The 24749-nt window shown below is 39.1% G+C and overlaps 1 protein-coding gene across 11 annotated transcripts in view; it reads right to left on the bottom strand.

Annotated features, from left to right (window-relative positions):
- The window catches only part of RASAL2 (RAS protein activator like 2), a 358056-nt gene that overhangs the window by 140980 nt on the left and 192327 nt on the right, over nucleotides 1-24749 (bottom strand). The window contains exon 1 of one of the 11 annotated variants that reach the window (XM_019426091.2): nucleotides 259-551. The exons of the other annotated variants lie outside the window; for them this stretch is intronic. Within the exon in view, the coding sequence (XP_019281636.1) occupies nucleotides 259-271 (13 nt within the window). The 5' untranslated portion in view covers nucleotides 272-551. Of the gene's footprint in view, nucleotides 1-258; nucleotides 552-24749 lie in introns of those variants that run through there. 11 annotated transcript variants of the gene reach the window in all.

Here is a 24749-nt window from a genome sequence, read left to right on the forward strand (position 1 = left end):
TGCTATGATCGTTGCCCTTTTAATTAATCTTAGTTTCTCAAATGGCTTGTCTTGTGCTGATTTTTGTACTGGCATGCCGAGAGCCTCAACACAATATTCCTGTGAACTGACAGGAATGAAAGCCCACCTATTTCTTTAAAGCCAATAATCATAAAGGTTAGCAGCCACTGCATCTGTGTAATAAAAATAAATCTCCACATTCCCTTTAAATATATCCAAACTTAATTTCAGACTCAGACAGACTCGAGGAGCTCTTACCTGGGGTCTGCATTCTGCGAAGTTTCTGGGTGTTGCTAACATGATCCTTCCGGCATGCCAGTCAGAAACTCAAAACACTTGTATCCTGTCCTCGCCCATGCTCGCACTGGCTGGCGTTCCTGCTCTCTCTCTCTCTTTTGCTCTCGCTCTGTGCCTCAGACGGTTTGGAATGCAGAAAAGCCAGAGCCAACACCAGTCAAACTTAATCCTTTTTTTCTTTCCCCCAGTTCTTTTGCTACAGAGCACTAAACAATAGGCACCCTTCCTTACTCACTGCACCTCTTCTGGCAGCACTGGGTGCAGGCAATCTACTTCAGGAGAAGCAATGGACGTGCCAAGCTAGGAAATACATTTTTTTCTGTCCCAAGGGGCAGTAGGGTGGATGTGTGCATCTCTGCATGTTAAAAAAGAGACTTCTTTTTTAAAAATCAATCTATTTCAAAATCTGTCATATTTTAGGGAAATGAAAAATAATACAAATTTCAGAGATTTTTATTTTGAATGTTTTTATGATGAATTAAAACATGAACCTTTCAAAGTACAAAAACCGGGTAAATATCTTAGAACTAATGTAGTGTACATAGAAGTATATATCTGCTAATGCACATATTACTATATTAAATTCACTCTGTAGATCACCCTAACACAGCAGAAGTATTTCAAATTTAGAAAAGAAAAATTGTATATCCCTAAAACCCTTCATGCAGCTCTTAAGCTAGTACTTTACTTTAAAAATAAAGAAAAAAGTAATTGTATAAACTGAGTGGCTCTTAACTACTCAAGTCAACTAGATGTGATGAAATTATAGATGATATCACTGTTCTTAGTCATCATTTCAACTTATTTTGAAGTCCGACATACATCTAGGGTTTTTCCCCGCTATGTTCCAAAAAAATGGAAGGCAGGTCAATGATGTAATCTTAATAATTGGTATGATGACCTAACACATTATGCAGCTGCTCAGTTGCTGAGGTTAACAGGTCACGATTGATCAATTAAAATATTCACAGTTTGAATCGCTGAGCAGATCCTACCTGCCACTCCAGACAGAGGAACAGGACAGATATGAGAAGAGCACAGTATCAATCTGTTATCTACCACTAAACAAACAGCTCACAGAAAGACATATACTCCATCTAGCTATATTTATATATATTTTTAGATGTAATATATCACTTGCGATCTAGATATACATATGTACTCAGAGATATCCATATTATAAATATACATAGGTTGTGTGAAATATGTATGGTCCTTTTTTCTCCCTAAATCTCAAAAAGACTTAAATTTATTTATTATTTATTTTTTATGTTTATTTACCTTGAGAGAGCGAGCGAGCACGAGCAGGATAGGGACAGAGAGAGGGGGGAGAGAGAGAACCCCAAGCAGGCTCCACACTGACAGCCCAGGGCCCGATGCAGGGCTCAAACTCACAAACAGTGACACCATGACACGAGCTGAAACCAAGAGTCGGACGCTTAATTGACTGAGCCACCCAGGCGCCCCAAAGACTTAAATTTAAAGTCTACTTTAACACCATCTAATTTGGTTTTGGTTATCTAGTCTCATCTTCCTTGAAGAATCATTAATGTCTTAAGATTGCATTTTCCTCTGCCTATACTTTTGGTTTCCTGTTTCTACTTCAGATGAACTACTCTTTTAAACCCTAGTGCTACTCAGGTAAGACTCACAGAGAAAGAAAGGCATAAACAAAAGGTATACAGAAAGGAACAAACTATGGCTCTGACGAGGAGGACTTTCAGACCACAGATTCCCACCTCGCCCTGTATGACAACACACCGACAACCTGCACCCTCTTCTCCCCAAAGGTAACACAACGTCATCAGTATTGACTGTCATTTATAATCGACCTTAATCTTGTGCAAGGTCCTCTGAAATTATTTTTACTTGTTATTTCTATGAATATTTCTAAGAAATAGATCGTTATTTCCATAATTCGACTCGAGAGTTAGAACTAAGGACAGTGAGGTCTAAGTTACGAGGCAGAGAGATTTCAGGTCAATAAAAACAAGCCAGAGCCCTTGGAAATAGCTTTCTGCAAGGGCTCCCTGTGACAAGAGACAGTGAATCCCAACTCTTCCCACACAGGTGACTGTCCATTCGATGAACAGACCACAGTGCAGTAGTTCTCAGACTGTGCTACTGAACAACGCTACTGTTCTGATGAGAAAACAGAATAACAGCAATCTTTTCCCAAATGACAGAAAAAGTTCACCTACACAATGTTCTCAAGCGTGAGGTTTTTCTTCTTAAACATATTTTTAAATGTTAGAACCTGCTACTGTTAATTAACCTTAAAGAAGCCTAGCATGATTTCAAATTCAGATCAATAATGACATTTTCAGATACCTGACGGTTAATTATAACAACACATTATTGTGTCCTGCAAAAAGCACTTTTTTATACCTGATTAAATCTGAGAACCACTGTTGACAACAGGAAATTGGTCCACTCTTATTTATCCTTCAACCAGATTTAAAATTCTTTTCTTTTTAAAAAAAAATTTTTTTTTAACGTTTATTTATTTTTGAGACAGAGAGAGACAGAGCATGAATGAAGAGGGTCAGAGAGAGGGAGACACAGAATCCCAAACAGGCTCCAGGCTCTGAGCTGTCAGCACAGAGCCCGACGCGGGACTCGAACTCACAGACCGCGAGATCATGACCTGAGCCGAAGTCGGCCACTCAACCGACTGAGCCACCCAGGTGCCCCTAAAATTATTTTCTTTACCTTATTTCCTACTCAGAGTTGATCACATTCTCCCCTGTACTTTTTTTTTATGCCTTGCACTATTTTTTCTCTTCATAGCCCTCACCATTACCTAACATTATATTACGTACTGATGTTCAATGCTCTTTCCCCATTGGAATGTGAGGTAGATGGGGAGTGGTGGGGGTGGGGGTGGGGAGTGGAGGCTTTGTCTTATTTTTGGCTTGCTCACAGAGCTTAGAACGAGGTCTGGCATTAGCAGGTACTTAAGGAATGAAAGACAGACGGATGGACAGATGGATGAAAGGATATATCTCACTTATCAAACCTGTTATAAGTATCTAAAGTCAGGAGGACTTTGCAGTATCTTGAGGACAGGGAGCACACGCACACCTACCTACCTTCTGATGCCAGAGCCTAGCACTATATATGTCATGTGCTGAAACAAGAACGTAAAGGAATTTATCTCAGGCTTGTATGCTTTCAAGTGACTTCGTGAAGCCAGAAGAATTATATATCAAGGGAAGACAGTCATTTCATCATTTAGCTAATTAGAACCTACTCGCACTGGGTAGAATCCTGATCTGTGGAAGTTGCTTGTTGGAGTAATTTTCACCTTCTGTGAACCCACGGCCATGTGTTGTGCTACTACGGAGGCTAACCGCACATAATTACAAATGACACGCACATCAGTTTTACTTCTTACCAAACAAGTTAACAAGTAAACAAACAAAAAAATCCCTATTAATACTTATCTTCTCCTCTTCCAAGCACAAACACGTGCCGGCAGCAGGCAAGCTGAGGTATACACCAGCCTATATGTGTGTGCTCCCTCCTTTGAACAGCAGGTGATCAGAGACACAGCTGCTTTTAACCATAAACCCAAATTCTATTAAGGTCTCCCCACAAACCAGACTGGCATTCTGATATTGTGGTCTTCCCACTGCATTCTTTCCACAGTTCATTTTAGAAAAGGAAATCATTGTCTATAATTGGAACAACAAACACTAAGGTCACCCACTTTTTCAGAAGTGCTTCTGAAATTCTAATTTTTATTTCAGTTTATTTGTACAGGACGGGCCCACAACAAGCACACATACATATACCCTTCCCTTCTGATAAAAAAGCATTATAAAGACTTGAAGGCCTATTAGTCGTAGGGTTTAGCAAAGTACTTGTAAGTGTTTAGAAAAGGCAGATACCACGAAGTGACCAGTAAGACAGCCACACAATGTTTCCCAGACTTCTGGCTAAGCAGGAGAGCTCTACCTTGCTCTTCTAGCCACGACAGCTTAGTGCCCTGCATTTCCTTACCTGAAATGGCAACTGGCAGAGAGGAAGCGTTGGAGGGAGGAGGTAAAATCAAAGATCAGTCGGCTTCCTAATACCCAGGCACTCATATGAACAGGACCCCACTTCGAAGAAAAATAAGCTAAACTCAAGTGGAAAAGTACAAGCAAATCTTTTTCTAGTTTTCTTTCATCATATGGGTAAGAATATGTTACAGGTACAAAAGTAACACTTCTATTTCTATGAAAAAAAACCATTAATAAACAACAAAGAACAACTAAAAGCATCTGGGGATAGAGTTGGATATTAATGGCTAATATCTCCCAATGTGCTCAGAGAGCCAAGGATGCGCCTGCGATATTGTCTCTCTTCATTTAAAAAGACAGCTTCAATTGTACTTCCAAAAGGCTTTCAAAAACTCATTTTCTTCAGGGGCTTCAAAACATAAATACAATTATCTGTGAGGCCTGTTGATTTCCTGTGAAGCTAATCCGCTATCACAACTGAGGTACTATTGGTCCACCTTCCCTGTATACTGCACATATTAGTTTCCAGAAAATATAGTCAGTAGCATTTTTGTCTTAGTTTTAAAGAAAATTCGCAAATCCACTTAGAGAAGGCATAGACGTTATGGTACAGTCATCTTTAGCATACCACTAACACAACACTTGCATGTACTACGTAATTTAAAATACTACTGCATGCCTCAGGTTCATTCAGTTTCACTCAATTTCCATTATTCCCTTACAACTAACTACAGCAAGCTAAAATCTAGTAGAACTCCAAGAGGTAAGTCAAAAACACATCAAAAAAAAAAAAAAATACAAGGAAAAAATTAGAAGATTCTAACAGCAGTTTCACAAGAAAAAGAATTCTTTTTTTTCTAATGTGTATTTATTTATTTTGGGGAGAGCAAGAGAGAGAGAGAGCACAAGTGGGAGGGGTTGCGGGGGAGAGAGAATCCTAACCAGGCTCCATGCTGTCAGCACAGAGCTCAATGTGGGGCTTGATCCCATGAATCGAGAGACCAGGACCTGACGTGAAATCAAGAGTCAAATACTTAACCAATTGAGCCACCCAGGCGCCCACTAGGAAAAAGAATTTTAAGGTAAACAACCTATTTTTTTTTTATTTAAAATAATAATAATAAAAAAATAAAATTTAAAAAAAAGCAGTGGGGGCGGGGGGCGTCTGGGTGGCTCAGTCAGTTAAGCGTCCTCAGGTCACAATCTCATGGTCCGTGAGTTTGCGCCCCACGTCAGGCCCTGTGTTGACAGCTCAGAACCTGGAGCTTGCTTCAGATTCTGTGTCTCCCTCTCTCCGCCCCTCCTCGCTTGTACTTTGTCTCTCCCAAAAATAAATAAACATTAAAAAAATTATTTAATAAGTAAATGCTATTATTTTGCCCATTTTACATATGAAGAAATGGAGACACAGACAGGCTTGAGTGAGTAACCTGCCCAAGGTCACAAACTGGTAGAACCAGAATCCACACTTCATTTGGCTCTGGAGTGCTTTCTCTTAACCACTATGGTATATTGAACTGAACTACTTCTCCAAATTTACCTTAAGTGGCATTTTGGGGTTGTTATTTTTCCTCTTTGTGGCTCTCTGTATTCTTCCAAATTTTCTATAATGTTATCAATTTTATAAAAAAGCTTGTATATTGTTCCAGATTAGGTTTATCACCAGCCGTGGCTCTTTTCTTCACAGTATATGAATCCAGAGATCATGAAACATACATCTATTGGAATGATACACTGAATTTCTTTCTACTTGTGCTTTTTCATTTATTTCAGCAAGTGGACACAGCTATATTACCCACATGCTGAGCAGCAGCTCCTGGCTTGAGAATGGTAACTTTGAGTGATAACGTGGAATGTTTTCTGAACATCTGGCTCCTAGAATATGGGGGAAAGAAGTGAATAGAAGACAGAAGAGAATAAGTGAGGAGAGGAAAAGAGAGATATTCTCAATCACTTGGCCCCTGATTGTGTGTTCTCAGGAAATATCCAGCCAATCTTGAAATCCGATTCAAGAGAATGAGGGGCCCCTTTTCTCAGTTGTATGGCTATTCTTTTTCCCTTGTACACACACAGACACACACACACACACACACACACACACACACACACACGCAAGGTCTATACTATAAGAAATGAATTAGAGGGATACCTGGGTGGCTCAGTCGGTTAAGTATCTGACTTTTGATTTCAGCTCAGGTCATGATCTCACGGTTCATGAGTTCGAGCCCCAAATGGGGCTCTGTGCTGACAGAGGGGAGCCTGCTTGGGATTTTCTCTCTCTCCCTCTCTCTGTCCCTACCCTGCTTGCTCTCTCTTGCTCTCTCTCTCAAAATAAATAAGTAAACTTAAAAAGAGAAGAAATGAATTACATATTCTTTCAGAAAAGGCATAATCAAATAGTATAAAAGGTGCCAGAATTATAGCATGAGGCATGTAATCAATTCATGATCAATTCCAAAACAGTGACCCTGCAGAAAACCCACAATGCAGTTCAGCAGTACAAATACCACATGCAAGGATTTACCCTTTGCTTTGAAACAAGCCAAATTCCTCTATCACAAGGGATAACGTATTTTCTCTTGGCAATAAAATCTGATATCTAAATTTATTACTGTTGAAGCTAAAGACAAAAAAAGTGTTCACTGCCAATAAAAAACTCGAAAATCTTCTATGAGAGATTTGTTTCAGTGACACAGCAATAAATTCCAATAAAAACAAAGATCTTAGTTTCTGGCATATTCAAGACTTAGGATTATTGTGGCCATACTATTCTTTAAAAATTTTTTTTAAGTTTATGTATTTATAAGAGAGAGAGAGCATGAGCAAGGGAGGGGCAGAGAGTGAGAGAGGGACAGAGAGGATCCCAAGCAGGCCCCACGCTGTTAGCACAGAGCCCTACATGGGGATGGATTCCATGAACTGCAAGATCATGATCTGGGCCGACATCAAGAGTCAGATGCTTAAGTGACTGAGCCACCCCCTGTGGCAATACTATTCTTTAACCTACTTTCAAATGTGGTTACTACTAACAGATAAATCTGCCCCAGGATACAGTAAGCTTAAAGAACAAATGCCTTGGATTTTAACTAATTTAAAATGAAATAATGTATTTAACAAGCTGGTCTTAAAATGTCGTATTGACAGGCAACAAAAGTAAGTGGAAAAATAGCTATATTTCAGGGAAGTCTAATATTTGAATGGTATTTTATGGGTGACAAAACTTGAGAGATACAAGAGAGATTAATGAATTTGCTAAGGAAACAGTCATTGGTAACTAAGGGCAGAATCACACTCTCAGTATTACATCTCTCAGGAGGCCATCCAGACAAATAAGAACAGGGACATCTACACATGGGGACTGGAGACATCCCTTTCCCCCTCCTGTTAGAAAATAAATACAACGGTTTCCATCTCATTGGCAAGAGAAAGTCAGGCCACAGCAGTGATTTTTAAAAAACAGTTTTATCCTTGGAGAAGTTCTAGCTTGAATTTGTGAAGTTTGATTATTATGGACCACCCTGTAACCTATAACATCAGTTGCTGCATAATTAAAATTATCACCTACAAACCTTCCAAATTTCTTAAAACTTTCATGATGCACATTTCAAATTTTACATCATACCCATACATGTAAACATGAAATTTAAAAGAATACGATGGATTGGAAAATGCTGAAAATATATTGTGCTTTGTTGTTCAATGTTTAATTGTACTCAATACTTACTAAGTGCTATGAGTGCCAAACATGCTGTTGTTTGGTAAAGAAGTTCTCTAAATGATGCATGAAGTTGCATCTTTAATAGCAAGAATTTCATTCATCACCGGATGCTCCCTCAGCCAGCTACATGATTGCCATTCTGGGACTACACCAATATTCTGGGGATTCCCTTTGTCATCTTTTCGTCCTTCTGGATTTACCTCTTCTATTACTTGACAGATACTTTAACTTGGAATACAACTTCAGTTTAGAAGTCATGTGCACTTGGAGCTTTACGGGATTAGTTCTTTATAAGAGAGACCGCCACCCATGCCCTCTTTCTGCCATGGGAGGGTACGAGAAGTGGGCAGTCGGCAACCCGTAAGAGGGCCATCCACAGACACCAAGCCTTGGACTTGCCGGCCTCCAGAACCGTGAGAAATAAACGGTTGCTGTTTAAGCCACCCAGTCTACAGTATTCTGCTGGAGCAGCCTGAACTCAGGCAGGTCACTATACCTGAATGTATTATTTAGGCATGAATACATCAGAGCAGTTAAATTCATTGCTAAGCCTTGGAAAAGCTTATGAAAATTAAGTGTAATTCTAATTTACTAATCCAAGTAACACAGTTAAGTTGCAAAAGCTCATCTTTCACCTATAACCCTACGCTGTATCACTGACGTTAAAGCTTTTTAGAAGAGGCCAGACTAGGTGCGCCTTAGTGGCTCCTGCAGTTAAGCAACCGACTCTTGATTTGGGCTTCAAGTCATGATCTCAAGGTTTGGTTCGTGGGATTGAGCCCCACATCGGGATTCCCTCTGTCTCTCTCTCTCTGCCCCTCTCCAGCTGGCACTCTCTCTTTCTCAAAATAAATAAATAGATTAAAAAAAAAAAAAAAAAAAAAGGCCGAATTTTCTCCTCGCTCCTATCGTGCCTGCAGTTTCTTTTTTGGGAGGCTTATCTAGAACTCTCTAGCTTTCGGTGGCTACCCAAGGCTATTTTTATCTAATTGTAATGTGTACTGCCAATGATATCCTGATATATTTTTTACATGTAGTTTTTTCTCTCCTCTTCCTTTCACTCACACTCACTCTCTCCCCAGATCACCTGCTCATTATATACATCCTCACACATACATCGTAACACTTCTCTTTGATTCCTACTTTTGAAAATTAATTACAAAAGGTTTGCTTAAATATGTTTTTGACTCTTTGATGGCACTACTCTGATTAAAGAGGGGAAAAAAATCTAAGGCCTTTAATTGAAAAAATGAATGGAGATAAAATAATAATCTTTATTACCAGCTCTCTAATTCAGTCTTTTACTTCCTATCTTCTGAATTTGTATTCTTTACTCATTTCTACCTTGAATTTTTACCATTATTCTCTACTCTCCAGAGTTGGAAAGAACATGCCAAACAGACAAGATACGAATCATTTTGTAAGCAGATGGAAAAAATGAAAAGGATGGGGATTTCTCATTGCGTTATATTAACTACGAATTAAAATGGGGGAAAAGTTAACATTCAAATTTCTGAACATAACAGGAAAGAAAATAGGCTGTAAATTTCAGAGAAAAGTAAGTAATCAAACCAATCCCGTGAGCACAATGCCTTAATGAGAATCTCCAGGGCTTCTTTTCTTCTTGAGCACTGTTACTATAGAAATCACAGGACAGGTGGGTGTCAGGAAGGTCTTAACAAAACATTCTTCATCCCCAAAGGCAGCTCCAGTCTGTTTTGGACACAAACCCAACTAGATTTGCCACCAATCTGATTCACAAATCCTTCTGTTTGAAACATAAACTAAAAAGGCTTTGGTAAATAGCTTAGCCAATCTGGACTACCAGAAAGAGAGAGAGAGAGAGAGAGAGAGAGAGAGAGAGAGAGAGAGAGGGAGAGAGAGAGAGGAAGGAAGGAAGGAAGGAAGGAAGGAAGGAAGGAAGGAAGGAAGGAAGGAAGGAAGAAACGGGGGCAGTGGATGGAGAGCACAAGTGAGGGACCAACTAAAGAAAGTAAGCAATGTTTAGCTAATTTTGCTCAGTGTATCTGAATCACATATTTTCCTTTTGGAAAAGGTTCTAGGGCAGCCAAGGACCTAGACCAAGTCTCAAAAATAAATCTCAAGATACAGTGTAAACAACTCCATCCTCATTTTTCTACCTCCATTATATAACAGAATGGTGAATTATGACCATACTTTAGAAGGAAGGAATTTGCCAAACTGTGCAAGTAAAAGAAAAAAACAAATGAGTAAAGTCATGAGATATAGAGACAGGATGTTTCCTAACATGTCACACCTCAAATTTCTTTACTGGGTTTATTTAAACCTGTCCAAGCAAACTGAGAAATATAACACCTACTCTCTATCTCACTGGTTCCAGGATTGTGTAAGAGTCAGAGAGAACTGAAGTTTGTCTCAAATTAGAATTTACGTTGTTGGTCCCAAATTCCTCTTTCAAAGCCTAATAAAAATCTCATCTGATAAGGAAGCTGAGGCTCAAGGTTAATGATGAGAAGAGATGGAATCTGAATCCACGTTAGGGCAACTTCAAAATCTGTACCATTTCCACTGCCCCACAACGGCCTCTGCTAAAGGCAGTCCTTCCAGGAAGAACAGAAGAGTTCTAGTCATTCCTAAAGCAATAAACCCTCTTGTCTGTGAATGAGCTGCTAAATTTGCTCGTGTGATTTTGATATACTACCTAATCACTTAATAACTAAACGCCAACAATAGCACACACGTTTATGCTATCAACCTCAAATGCAGCAGAAGGATAAAAAGGTCATTTTCTTCCATTCAGGGAATTTATTTTCTATTACCATTCTGCACAGAAACAGAAACTATCTCTTACAAGCTATCTGCTACTAGCAAAATCTTAAAAGTAAGCACAGACACCTTGCTCACTAATACAACTGCGGTCATGGTATCAACAAGCAGCACAGGCTGCAAGCTCACGTCTGACCTTGGCAAACAGTCAAGCCCAACACTGGGACTTGTTCACCTGGACAGTGGCAGTTACCGGCTTCGCACGTCTCAGAACCAAGTTGTGGATGTAATGACTGCGTAGAGTCCCCATGGCTGCACAACGATATTTAGAATTCTCCAAATGCATTTGTAAAGTACTTCTATGAAGTGGATATGGTTTTCCCTACAGGGGCAAAAAACACACTTCCCACATCTAAGATCATTTTTCACTTTGAAGCGCTTCACTTGAAAAAAATCAGGCAAGGGTTTCTCCAATGTGTCTCACATCAGTCATTCACTCAACAAACACACACTAAGCCTACAACAATGCACAAAACCACCGGCTAGTTTCTGTGGTGACACCAATATGGAGGAGAAACAGTCCCGTCATCTAAGAGGTTCTGACCTAGTAAAGAAGATACGTAGCAACAACTTGCTGAAAACGTAAGGACTTACATTCAGTTTCAGAGGGACAAAAAGAGCTGTTTATTGGACATAAATGCTGGTGGATTCTGATTGGTGGAATGAAGAAAAAGATTGCCAAGCCCCAGGATTATCATACAAGAGGTGGGTGGAGTAGAAGAGCACAAGACATTCCAGGTGGATGGCTCAATGTGAGCAGAAGCCCATGTGCATGACAATACCTGGGAAGCTGAAGCAGCCCACGAGGCTAGAACCCAGATGTCGGTGGTGGGTAAAGAAAGACAGTGTTGGAGAGCCAAGCCTGGGTCAGAATACAGAGGATGTTTAGTGCCAGTGCACATTTGGGCCTCATCCCGTAGGTAATGGAGATCCAGTAAAGGTGTTTAAGAAAGGTTTCAACAAACATGATTCAATTAGTGCTTTAAGAAGATAATGCCGGGGAAGAGTCCTGGGTGGTTCAGTCAGTTAAGCATGGGACTTCGGGTCAGATCATGATCTCACAGTTCGTGGGTTGGGGACCCACGTTGGGTTCTGTGCTGACAGCTCAGAGCCTGGAGCCTGCTTCAGATTCTCTGTCTCCCTCTCTCTGCCCCTCCCCTGCTTGCACTCTGTCTCTCAACAATGAATAAATGTTAAAAAAAAAATTATTTTTAATAATAATAAAAAAGAAGATAATGCTGGGGTGCCTGGGTAGCTCAGTCGAGCGTTCAACTTCAGCTCAAATCATGACCTCACGGTTCATGGGCTTGAGCCCCACATGGGCTCACTGCTGTCAGCACAGAGCCCGCTTCAGATCCTCTGTCCCATTCTCTCTCTGCACCACGCCCCCCTCCCACTTGCACTCTCTCAAAAATAAATAAAAACATTTTTCAAAAAAAGGAGAAAATGTCAAGCAGTGAAATGAGTAATCTAGAAGGAAAAAAGAAGAATTAAGAAGAGACAGAGGGTAATTACTAAGATACTCAGGTGGAAACAAATGGGCAACATAAAGTTAGAAGGACTAGAAGGACGGTGGTTCTGCAGTCACATGAGAACAAGGTTCTGGGGAGGCAAGAGAGGGAACGAAGAGGGGAACTATGGACAGATAATGGCTTCAGTGGCGAACATTCTGGTAAAGAGGTGACATCATCTACAGAGAATGGACAAGGCAAGTGAAGCAGGTATCTGCACTTCAGATATTCGCACGTACAAGCGGGAGAGTAAGGTACAGTGAGGAAAATAACAAACAAAAGTTATACAAGTCAAGAAAGGGGAGCAAAGGGGCACCTGGGCAGCTCAGTTGGTTGAGTGTCCAACTTTGCCTCAGGTCATGATCTCGCGGTTTGTGAGTTCGAGCCCCACGTGGGCTCGCTGCAGTCAGCGTGGAACCTGCTTCGGATCCTCCGTCTCTCCCCTGCTCGCTCACTCACTCTCTCTCTCAAAAATAAATAAAAACATTTAAAAAAAAAAAAAAAAGAAAGAAAAGAAAGGGTAGCATGAACGTGGGTAGAAGAGCCAATCATTACAGACTAAAGAGAGGGGCTAAAGCCGACTGCAGTGGTGGAATTTATTATCACACTTCTGATATGGGGGCAAATTTCAGTAACAGATAAAGCCAGATATCAAGGTACAGAAAAAACAATTAGGCAGTGAGCACAGATAAACTACTTTTTAGAAAAGGTTGATAAAAAACTGACATAGCCCTAGAGTGACCTAACTTTTATATTCAGTTCTAGAACCAGCTAATATATTAAAAACTTAGAATGTGCCTGTTACTTGAGAAGGATGCTAACTCCATCAGTGGAGGACAACAACTGGCAGCGACTGGGATGCTTTCTGGTCTGGTTTTAACTTTTCTGGCTCCTAAACGGAGTCGATTTTATGAATTAGTTACAAAGTGGAAGGAAGCTGGTTTTAGTCATAAAGTATTACCTATGATGCCTATCACCTCAAATCAAATAGGATGGTATAACTAGTATTGAATAAGCATGGAAACTTGCTTTAGTTCACAGAAAAATACTATACATGCTGGACCTCAGCAAAAAAAAAACAAAAACAAAAACAAAAACAAAAACAAAAAAACCCAGTATTGTGGAAATACTAAAAAGTAATTTTCCCAATATTTAGGGGGGCAAAAACAAAATCTTAACATGAGGCTAACAGTAGAACAGTAGAAAGTCATCTGGATTCATAAAATAGAGGTTTGAAATAACACAGCTGTCCAATAACTCTGCAGTTCATATTCCCTTTATTTAGTTTCTGTATTGGTTGCTGGCAAATCTGTAATCTGAAGTGAGAAGCTGGGGGCATGTTAAGAGCTGGAAGAGGATTACTTTGTTAGGCTAATAAAATTTATTAGGCTCGTTGCTAATACTACTTGGAAAACTGTGAAATAAAGCAAAATAAAATTACTTATAAGCAATTTTTCTTACTAACAGTCTCTGAATTTTCATTATCTAACATTATAAGAAATATAATATTCCTAAGGTAAAACAAACAAACAAACAAACACATTTTCTGATCTTCTCACAGGGGAAAAGGGTCTCTACAGGAGATCTGTGTAGAACAAATTCTTCTATATTTTACTATCCTGGTCTTTGAGTTTTAAATTTGCCCAAAGCAATATAAACAAAAATGATACATTAAATCATAGGCACAGCATTTACGATCCACAGAAAACTTGTTCCCCAGCATTACTTCAGTTAAGTTTTATTTAACAAAGAGGTAAAGAGAAGAAATATCCTTTTTAACATTCCTGAAAAAATCCAATAGAGGTTACTTTTATAATCTATTAGATTATAATCATCTAACATAAAAATGTCAAAAAGCTTCTAGTCTTCTTTAATCGGAGTCAATTTCTCTTGTTTACTGCAGATAAATAAAAACGAACCTGTTATAACGGTCAGTTTAACGCCCCGCTACAAATTCATGACGGGTGAGTGAGATGAAATCCAGCTGATTTCACAGCAGTGTATTTTAGTAATGCGAAACTCGTTGATTGGTACCAATATAACATACCCTTCCAGTTAACTGTCCTGGATTTTAATTCATTTTTAACTCATTTTCCCTGTTTTTGAAATTCAACATAAAGAACTAAAATGTACCGGGGGCGCCTGGGTGGCTCAGTCGATTGAGCGTCTGACTTCAGCTCAGGTCATGATCTTGCAGTTCGTGGGTTCGAGCCCTGTGTCGGGCTCTGTGCTAACAGCTAGCTCAGAGCCTGGAACCTGTCTTTGGATTCTGTTTCTCCCTCTCTCTCTGCCCCTAACCCACTCGCATTCTATCTCTGTCTTTCTCAAAAATAAATAAACATTAAAAAAAAAAAAAAAAAAGAACTGAAATGTCCCTTTAGGAAGGTAGGTTTCTTCTTTCCATTTCCCCCTCCCCTGCTCTATCCTAATTATTAAAGTTACAAGTATTTCCACCATTATTACTCTTTAAGAATATCAACCTTCATTTGATTAAAAGGTGAAAGGTTAAAAAAGGGTCAGATAGTGACGAGTTCTTCTCCCTCACATTCTGATCCACCAGGTCTCCAGTTTTCTCCTCAGAAGCACCCACTGCTAAGGGCTTCTTCTGCATAGTTCTAGAGTTATGACCCCGCGCACGCACACACACACACACACGCACACACTCATATACACTCACACATGCTTATTATATGCACATGGCACTTTTTACATAAATCAAAGTATAATATACACACACATTTCTGCACTTGCCTCCCACCTTGCCCCGCCCCTAACAATGTATCTTGGAAATGGCTTCAAATTACTACACGTGGAACTACTTTCTTTTTGATAGATGCATGCATAGTGGTATATCATGCAGATTTAGCAGAATTCATTGAAATCATCTCCTATGGATGGATATTTTGGTTGGTCTGTTCTTGTGTTATAAGCAATGGTGCAATTGCAATGACTATGTGAGTAGAGGTGTGGGACAAATTCTTAAGAGGTTAGATTGCATTTTTGCTAAAATGTATCCTGCCGAGGCTGCCCTCTACAGAAACAATTTGGCATTAATGGACTAGAATGTTTGTTTCCTCCTATCCGTCCAAAACAAACATATTTATACTTGCTAATCTCATAGGTAAAAACTGGCAGCTCATTGTGACTTTAATTTGCTTTTATTGATTAGAAATGAGGAATAGTACCTTTTCCTTCTGTTTAAATGGCATATTAATTTTCTTTTTTGTTAACTGTATATGCCTTCCCCTGTTTTTTAAATTTTTATGTTAATAAAACAATATATGCACATAGTTTAGGGTCTCCTAGTTTTATGAGACTTGTTAACACAAACAGCAATCCCCTCTTCTAACACTTTTCCTTCCCCAGGAACAACAACTTTCATCTTTCTTAGCCAATTCTTTTGGGAGTTACCATCAAATCTTAAATAAAATAGCTGTACTGATATTTACAGGTTTTTTTTCCCATTTTAGACATTATCTTTTGATTTTCCACTATGAAGATGAGAAGTTGATTCTTTCCTCCTACCCCAGCAGGTACCCTGACACCTCCTACCTTCTCATGGTCCCTATTTGGTTCCATAGTAATTTTGGTAAGGAAAAGCAATACTGGGACTACGTATGTAGTCAGTGCAGCCACACAGTGAACCTGATGCATAACACAGCACCGTGGTCAAGAGCAGAGTTCCTGAAGGCAGACTGCCTGGGTTCAAATCCTACCTTTGCCATTGACCAGCTGCTTAGGTATTTAGACAAGTTACTTATCCTCACTATGCCTCACTTTCCTTACATGTAAAACAGTACCTTGTGGATTTACAAAGATTAAAAAATTAACATAAAAAGTACCTAGCGTGTAGAAGGTGCTATACAAGCATTCTCTGTGCACTGAACTACATTTTTGTGTCTCCTAAAGCTGTTGCCTGATTATTCATTTATTTAAATTTCTATGTGCTTATTATTAATTCAATCCCAAATTTGCTTCAATCCTCAATTCGTTGTTTCAATTCATTCTACTGTATCAATTTTGTCTTCTTGGAGAAGTCTTCACGATAGCCTTTTGACCGCTGCGGTCTGAACTGCTTGTCCTCATTCTATAGACACTATGGAGTTGTCACCCTCCGTTCTCTTTAGCACATTCTCCTGAGGGGCCCTTTGTCTTCTCCCCTCGTGTTGGATCTCCCAGCCTTTATCCCACATCCTGCTCACTCTTGGGGAAGAACAGGTTTCATTAGCTCTAGGAGAAATGATGTGTAGGAGGTAAATTTTTTGTTTAAATCTTGATGTCTGAAAATGTCTATTTAAAATTTTTTTTTAATGTTTATTTATTTTTGAGACAGAGAGAGACAGAGCATGAACGGGGGAGGGTCAGAGAGAGGGAGACACAGGCTCCAGGCTCTGAGCTGTCAGCACAGAGCCCGACATGGGGCTCGAACTCACGGACCGCGAGATCATGACCTGAGCTGAAGTCGGCCGCTTAACCGACTGAGCCACCCAGGCGCCCCTGAAAATGTCTATTTTATTCTCATGTGTAATTAGTGGCTAATAGCTAAACATAGAATTCCAAATTGGAAGTAATTTTCCTTCAGAAGTTTGAGGGCATTCCTCATTTTTTCCTAGCTTCTGATGTTGCTGATATGAAGCCTCATGCCATTCTGATTTCTGATCCTAAATATGTAATCTGTCCTTTCTTTGCAAATTTATAAGACTGTCTCTATGTCACCAAAAACAAATTGAAATTTCCCAAAAATGTGCTTTGCCATAGGCACTTGGTAAGCTCTTTCAATCTGGAAACTCCTATTTGTAGTTATGAGAAATTTTCTTGAATTATTTTGCTAATGATTTCCTTTCCTTCCTCACTGTTTTGACTGGCACTCTATTTTATCCTTTTTTTCCCCCCTCTACTTTCTGGGCTATATCCTCATTTTAATTTTCCAATCCTTCTACTGAGTTTTATTTCTGTGACAATTTTTTTTTAGCACATGGCAACTCTTTGGCTTTGTATAACACTCAGTTCTTGTCTCATGTACGCAATATTTTATCTGTCTGATAACGATGTTTTTCTTTAAGTTTTCTATTCCCTGCCTGTCTCTGTTCCTCCGGGTTTCTTTTTATCTTTTGTTTGTTTTGGTTTCTCTCTTTCATGCTAGAGGCTTTTCTTCAGATCTCTACTAGTCTTGGGAATGTTAGTATCTTGAGATCTTTCCTCCTGAGTGGGTTAAACACCCCAAATAATATTCTTCTTGTCTCCTGCCTGGAGGGTAAAGGCAAGTGAGGAAAGATAAGCCCAGCATTCAGTCTGCAGATGTTCACTTAGTTTCCTTGTATTTGGTAAAGTGTTCTGTGCTCTCAATTTTGCCTGGTGTGCCCCAATACACCAATAGTTTCTTTCCTCCAGAGAATTAACCTGCAGTCTTAGAATAGAATACAGGTAGGGGTGGAAAAAGCAATTGTTTAGTGGACTGGGGAAGAGGAAAAGATAGGGGATCTACTATAAAAGATATGCTCCTGTCATCAATTCCTAAGTGACTTAAAGATTCTGTAGTAAAAATCAGGTTCCTTCTTAGCTTTCTTCACTGACAGTCTAAGATTTGGCTTTCCCAAGGCAGCTAGGTTATGTACCATGCTCCATTTGCTTTTCAGCTTTTAATTTATTATTGTTATTGTTGTTATTATTATTTTGTGGGCTTGCTTTCTTCTTTCTCATTCTCCGTATCCTTGAAGGACCATGTCTTTAAAAGAAAATCCCCTTACTATATAGTTATAGTGGGGTTTCTGGAAGGAATAGATGCTCAGGTTCAAACCACCTTTTTTCTCCCTAGAAGTCCAGGCTGAATCTAAAAACCATTCCTGATTCTTTAAGCCATGCATTCCTCCTTCCCACTCTACTCTCCAAACACCATAGTGATGTGCTATGACTAACACTGCATTAGGACTAGTCAGTCAAAAGGGGCCCCTCACGTGGGCATCACATTTTAGAGGACTCTACTCTGGTGCTCTCAGGCAAGGATCTCCTAAGAGCTCGAAGGTACAGGCTGGGTGGTACCGAGCTGTATGTTTGTGGGGCCTCTCATGATATGGGACCAAATCTGAAAATTCTAGCCTGCAATTCCAGACTGTTACAAAATGTGTTACAAATATACAGTCAAGGTTGAAGCCTAGAACATATTTTATTTAGATGTATTTTTAAAAAAAGTTTGTTAGACTAACTTAAATATTAAGACATAGAATACAGCTTTGTAATAAATCTGGCAAGCAGCTGGCCTACAGCTCCATGTTGACTTCCTTCACGGTGTCTCCTTCCCCAGGTCTTCCGGTTTTACAACAACCCTGACAACAACCCTGACGATAGCCTGTACAAAAGACCTACACGAGTCAGGAAAGGAAGACTTCGTTTAGGAACTTTACTGCCATCTGCTGGAAACTTTATGAAATAGCTACAAATCAAAGACAAATGACACACGGCACTGGTCAGGCAATTGCAACCTTGGCGCCACCTTTCACAGCATCAAACAAATCTCAAGGGGGCCAGGATGAGGATGGGGAGGAAGATAAAAGAGCAAATCGGGAATCCAAACTCGCATTTACAAGTTAGAAAGAACTGAGATCTGGCGCCTTGACTTAGAACTGAGAACCGATTTCCTCAGAGAAGACACTGCTAGTCTACACCTAGGTCAAATCAATCAACCAGTCAAACTAGCTCATAAGAGTAAAATAAAAATGGGGTTTGGGAGGTTAGCTTGAGAACTTAAGGACTAGTTTTTCTTTCATTTGTACTAGTGTTGAGTTCTAAATAACTTCAAAAAGAAATTTAGGAATGTGTTCAAAAGTAACTGACGGTTTGAAATTCAGTAGACTAACAAATGCAAGCTACTTCTTTCTAAGGGACAAACCTAATTGAGCCCGGTAGTCAAGTCAGTTCTGTTACAGGGCTTGCTTTGAAAACGTGAATATTACAACACAAGTAACATAATAGGGCACGATCTGTTATGTGAATTTTTTTGGCTTGCTTATGCGTGATTTCATCTGTGAGAAACACCACGTGAACAAAGAACACGGCACCCAGCTGAACCAAGCCATGTACGAAAACACAACATGCTCACACGCATGCATAACTCAACACCTGCCAGCCACCTCACTTCACTGCACATGCTACGAGCCACACTCATCCGTATCTTGTGTCATGATGTCTTCTATTCAATTTCAAAAAAACGTGTCATAGTAGACACACAAACTAGTCCGATGCCCACGACCACAAAGTAAATTTCCCAGATTTTTTCAAGGTAAAGTACTATATTTATTGTAGTATTTATGTATTTCGCAACCATTTAACACTTGTAAAAATGTGCTACCATTTTCACTTCCTGTTCTTTTTTGTCATTGACCAAGTTTTTGAATACAGTGCCCTCAATCCCCTTTTCGCCATAAGACTTGTGATTTTTATTGTGCAATACTGCATAGCTCTGTGATTTTTAGAAACACATGTCACATTACAGAATTGACTGTACGTGGCTATTTTAACCTAGATTCAAGCCCATTCTGCTAGAATATTATCAGTATTAGCACGTGTATCTTACAGAGTCTTACAGATCTCAAAGAATTATATATATTGGCTCATGGTTTTTAAGAAAACTCAAAACTACCCAACAAACAGCTTCAAAGGACATTATTCCAGGGTTTTCTACTTTAATTATCCATAATAGTTTTGATAATCCTTGAGTTCACTTGACCTGTCCTCAAATAACTTATGTATCACTGAAATCTAGAAATTAAAGAATACAGGGCACCTGGGCGGCTCAGTCACTTGAACTTCTGATTTCAGCTCAGGTCATGATCTCATGGTTCATGAGTTCAAGCCCTGCATGAGGCTCTCTGCTGTTAGCAGGGAGCCTGCTTTGTATCTTCTCTCCCTCCCCCACCCTCCCATTTTCTCTCCCTCTCTCTCTCTCTCTCTCTCTCTCTCTCTTTCTGTCAAAATAAATAAATAAACTTAAAAAAAGAGAAATTATAGAACACAAGTATAAAGGTCAGATATTCTGCAGCTGACTTAGCATGAGCTTACGTATTAGATGATGGTGAAATGGTCTTAGTTTACATATTAGGACACTTCAAAGAAAACCATGGGCTGCCATTATCCATTGGACTCTACTTTTAGAGCTAAAAACATCAGGCTACTGATTCTTTTTCATAACTTTTGATCATTTGTATATTTTTCCCTAAAGTGCAAGATCTGCCTCTATTGGTTTTGTATACATATATAAAAATATTATCAATTTATCACTTATTATATTATGCCCTATTATATATTATATACATATAATATATATAAATGTTTAATATTAGTCAACTTATGTTACTTTAAAGCACAAGATCTGCTTCTGTTGATTTTATAAATATATATATGCTATTTAATATTATATAAATTATATATTTCATATATGTTTAATATTAGCTGATCTAAATATTGAATATTATCATACATAGGAATTACTTAGAATTTTTTATTCCATTACTTGAAAAATGGAAGGAATTTTTTGGTAATATAAAATCTTCATTACTCACATATCCTCCTTTCAATATTATTATTACCACTCTGTATATTTATAGAAGATTTTAGCACCTTGAAAATACCTCGTAAGTTACCTAGATACTTCTTATGTCTTGCAAATAAAGAGAGAGTCATTATTAGCTTATACATAGAGTTAGGCCTGAGGCTACTTTAACAGAGAAGGTCAGGGTTAAAGCTAAGGTTTGAACAATCAGTATCCTCTGATAATTTTGATTAAAAGAGTTAACTTTTATAATAATTTTATAAATGACTTGGAGAGGATATTCTGCTTTAATAGTAATTTTCTTCAAAGTTTCCTAAATTTTTATCACTTAGGTTAATAAACTTAGCACTCCGTAGACAGAAGGTTGGCTGTTCCACAAAGATTTTTCAATTTGGTTCCTTTCTTTGGTGAAGCATGTTAAATTTTTTGACTCCTTCATTTACATAAACATTAAAATTTTGGACAGCTAACTTTGCCCCTACAAGATTTTTCATACATTCTTTCCCAAAGTTTGGTACTATGTATCAAAGACATACTATGTTAAATTATAATTATAGGTATATTTATCAAATGCTTCTGGGTTTTGAGGACTTCATGATAGTGAAACAGACTTACTTATCACAGGCACAGGTTTTTAAAAATCCAGAGATTCTGTAAGTAAGACCATAGGGTAACTATAAGCTTTTATCATAATATAACAAAATAGAGGCATGAGGCTCTGCAGCTTTCAGTCACCACTTGTAAGGCTTTGAGTCTGTCAGAGAAATGCTACAAACAGAACGGACAGAGTTCCCGATTCACTGCTGTGCCCCCCACCAGCCAGGCAGTAGACAACATGCAGGGATAGACAACTTCCTTCCATAGATGTACACTTCACAAAAACGCTGTCTCCCACTCAGCTTTCCCCTTCCCCCTACTTCACACTGTTCTTATCTGATGGTATTTGACGGCTTTCTAAAGTTGAATTCATGTAGGTTACCTTTAATATTGAAAATGAGTCTTGAAAATCAAATATTTACTAGTTCTAGCTCATGCGGTTGATTTACACACCTCCCGATATTGTCAGTATGCAAAGACCCTACTGTCAGAAGAAATAATTTCCTTCTGAAAATTCAGCAAATCATTGCTTTGCATTGTTTGAATTTGAAAACTCCTTTTTTGATGAATAAATTAAAATCTGGATATTGTCACCAGGGGTAAGTAGTTTTTCCTAGGTTTTCTAAATCTGGAGATGGGTGCTTTAGACGTGATGTTCATATGCCTTAAGAAAACGTCACGGTTTCAGTGGGCAAGAATTTGGTGTATCAAAGCCTGACTCAAATGCCAGTGTACATATACATTTTAGTATCTTGGGTGATCTGTAAAGTGCTGAATGTGAGAGTCGGAGAAGTACCGAGTGAGAAGTACTTTCTCTGCTGGCCACTTCCCACTCTGCTGTTCCATACCCCATGCACACTTTTTTTTTGCTAAGTTTTTGACATCTGTTAGGTTCTCATCAGCGTAAATGTGCTCATGTTAAACTAGGTGTGAGACACAAATATGGGCCTTCCCATCCTTTTACATTCACAAGTTTTTTAACCAGTCTGAAATATGTGACGTACAGTAAGCTGGAAGCCACCATAAATTCTTCACAGACCCTGTACATTCAGAGAGCTCCTTTCTGTCCTACATTCTCTGCAGTAGAGTAAAAAGCGCATGTTTTCCATGAGTGGGCATTTCTCCATAGATGACGACCTCATACCTGAAGTCAAAATGTATACCATGATTTTACATGGTATCTGCACAAACTGATCAGTGTTTGGGATTCCTCTACTGGAGGAGAATAAAGAGAATCTAGAGTTTGCCAAGTGTAAGAACCATGTAAAACCAGAAGGGTTTCCCCATTCACACCTGACTCAGCTGCCTTATTTGGAGGCAAAATTCTGGATTTTCATTCTTCCTTTCTGGTCTGTCCTTTGCCAGGGCCTCCTCATCTTCCTAACCTCTAAGTGTTGTTCCAGGGCTGAGTCTTGGACTTCTCTCTTCTACCTACACCCATTTCCCTGGTGATTTCATTTAACTTCATGGTTGTGAATACCATCTATTTGCTAAAGGTCTACAATTTCCTTCTTTTTTTTCTTTTCTTTTTTTTTTTTTTTTACACTTACTTATTTATTTTGGGGGTGGGGTGGGGCAGAGAGAGAGGGACAGCAAGAATCCTAAGCAGAGTCTACGATGTCAGCACAGAGCCTGATGCGGTTCTCAGTTGCACAAACCGTGAGATTATAATCTGAGCCAAAATCAAGAGTCAGACCCTTAACCAACTGAGCCACCCAGGTGCCCCCAAAGGACTACATTTCTGTGTCCAATCCGTACCTCCCTCTCTTGATTTCCAGACTCACATATTTCCACTTGGGTGTCTAACAAGACTCTCAAACTCAGTACGTCCAAAATTGAACTCCCAGTCAATCCCACTTTCAAGTGGGTTTCTCCCAGTCTTTCCCATTAAAAAAAAATAATAACCTGATTCCTCTAGCTGCTCTAACCAAAATCTTTCACTCTTCTGTTTCTTACTTCCCATATCCAATCCAACAAGCAGATTCGGTTGGAAGTCAAGGGTTCCCCATCTCACAGAGTAGAAGCCAACGCCCTTATGATGACCCACAAGACCATCGTGACCTGCTTGCCAAAGGGCTGAGTGATGTCATCTCCTACCACTCTCCCCCTGTTCATCCGTGTCAGCCTCACTGGCACGTGTGCTGCTCCTACAACAGCCCAAGCATAGTCCTGCATTATGCCAGCCATTCCTCTGGGTGGAACCTCTCACCGTCAAGTATCTATATGCTTAACAGTCATTATTTTATCAGATCTGTACTCAAATGTCACTCAACAAGAGGCATTCCTTGGTCACCTTAGCTAAAATTACACTTCCTTGCCATTCCTATCCCCATTCCCTACTTTATTTTTTTCTTTGTACTTATCACCATCTAGCACAGTAGATAGTCCATTTATTACTCTTGCTTAGTGTCTGTCACTCCTCAATAGAATGTAAGCTCCACAAAAGGACACATTTTTGCCTAATTTTTCACTGCTATATTTTGAGGGCCTAGACCAGCACCTGGCACATAGTTTTCACTCAGTAACTATTCGCTGCATAAATGAAAGGTTTTTAAAAAACAAAAAATAAAAGCCACACAATATAATATGCCACAGTAATAACATGTACTGTGATTAGTCATCAATAATCTATCTTCTTAACTACATAAGAATCTTCTAAAGGCAGAAATCTTATCTTACATCTTTTTTCATTCTTAGTGATTGGCACAGAATGTTACATATACAGCAATCACTCAGTTAACTATTTGACAGCAGAAAATTTTGCCTAAAGACAAATCACTAGGAGACAAAAACAGAACAGAATAATTATCTAATTCAACATTAAACAGAAAGGTAAGGAAGAATGACTGTAAAAGTAGCCTTTTATAAGCAATAGCTTTCAGTGCTAATTGAGGACATCCACTCTGAAAATGATTACGGACGCCATGAGTCTAGATGGCTACCATACTTGTAGTCAAGGGCAGAGGTAGAAGGTTGGCTCTGGACTAGACACCTTGGCCACTCATCTGAGTTTATCTTTGGGATCAGAACCTGGAATGGTGGAGACTTTTTAAGAATTATTATATAGTTTTCTCTTCTATAAAATTGTAATAACATTTGAGACTATGATTACACTTCTTCAAAATTAAGTGACTTTTGTAGGTCAAAGCTTGAACAGCCAAAGGTTCATGGAGAAATGGCAAAGACAGTCATCAACATAACATTACAAATAACGACAGCAAGAGGCTGAAGAAGGTGACGCTGAGCCAGTCCAAGCCACATAGGAC

This window comes from Panthera pardus, unplaced genomic scaffold (assembly GCF_024362965.1).
Source record: "Panthera pardus isolate Hobbes unplaced genomic scaffold, ASM2436296v1 HiC_scaffold_21, whole genome shotgun sequence".
Classification (NCBI taxonomy): domain Eukaryota; kingdom Metazoa; phylum Chordata; class Mammalia; order Carnivora; family Felidae; genus Panthera; species Panthera pardus.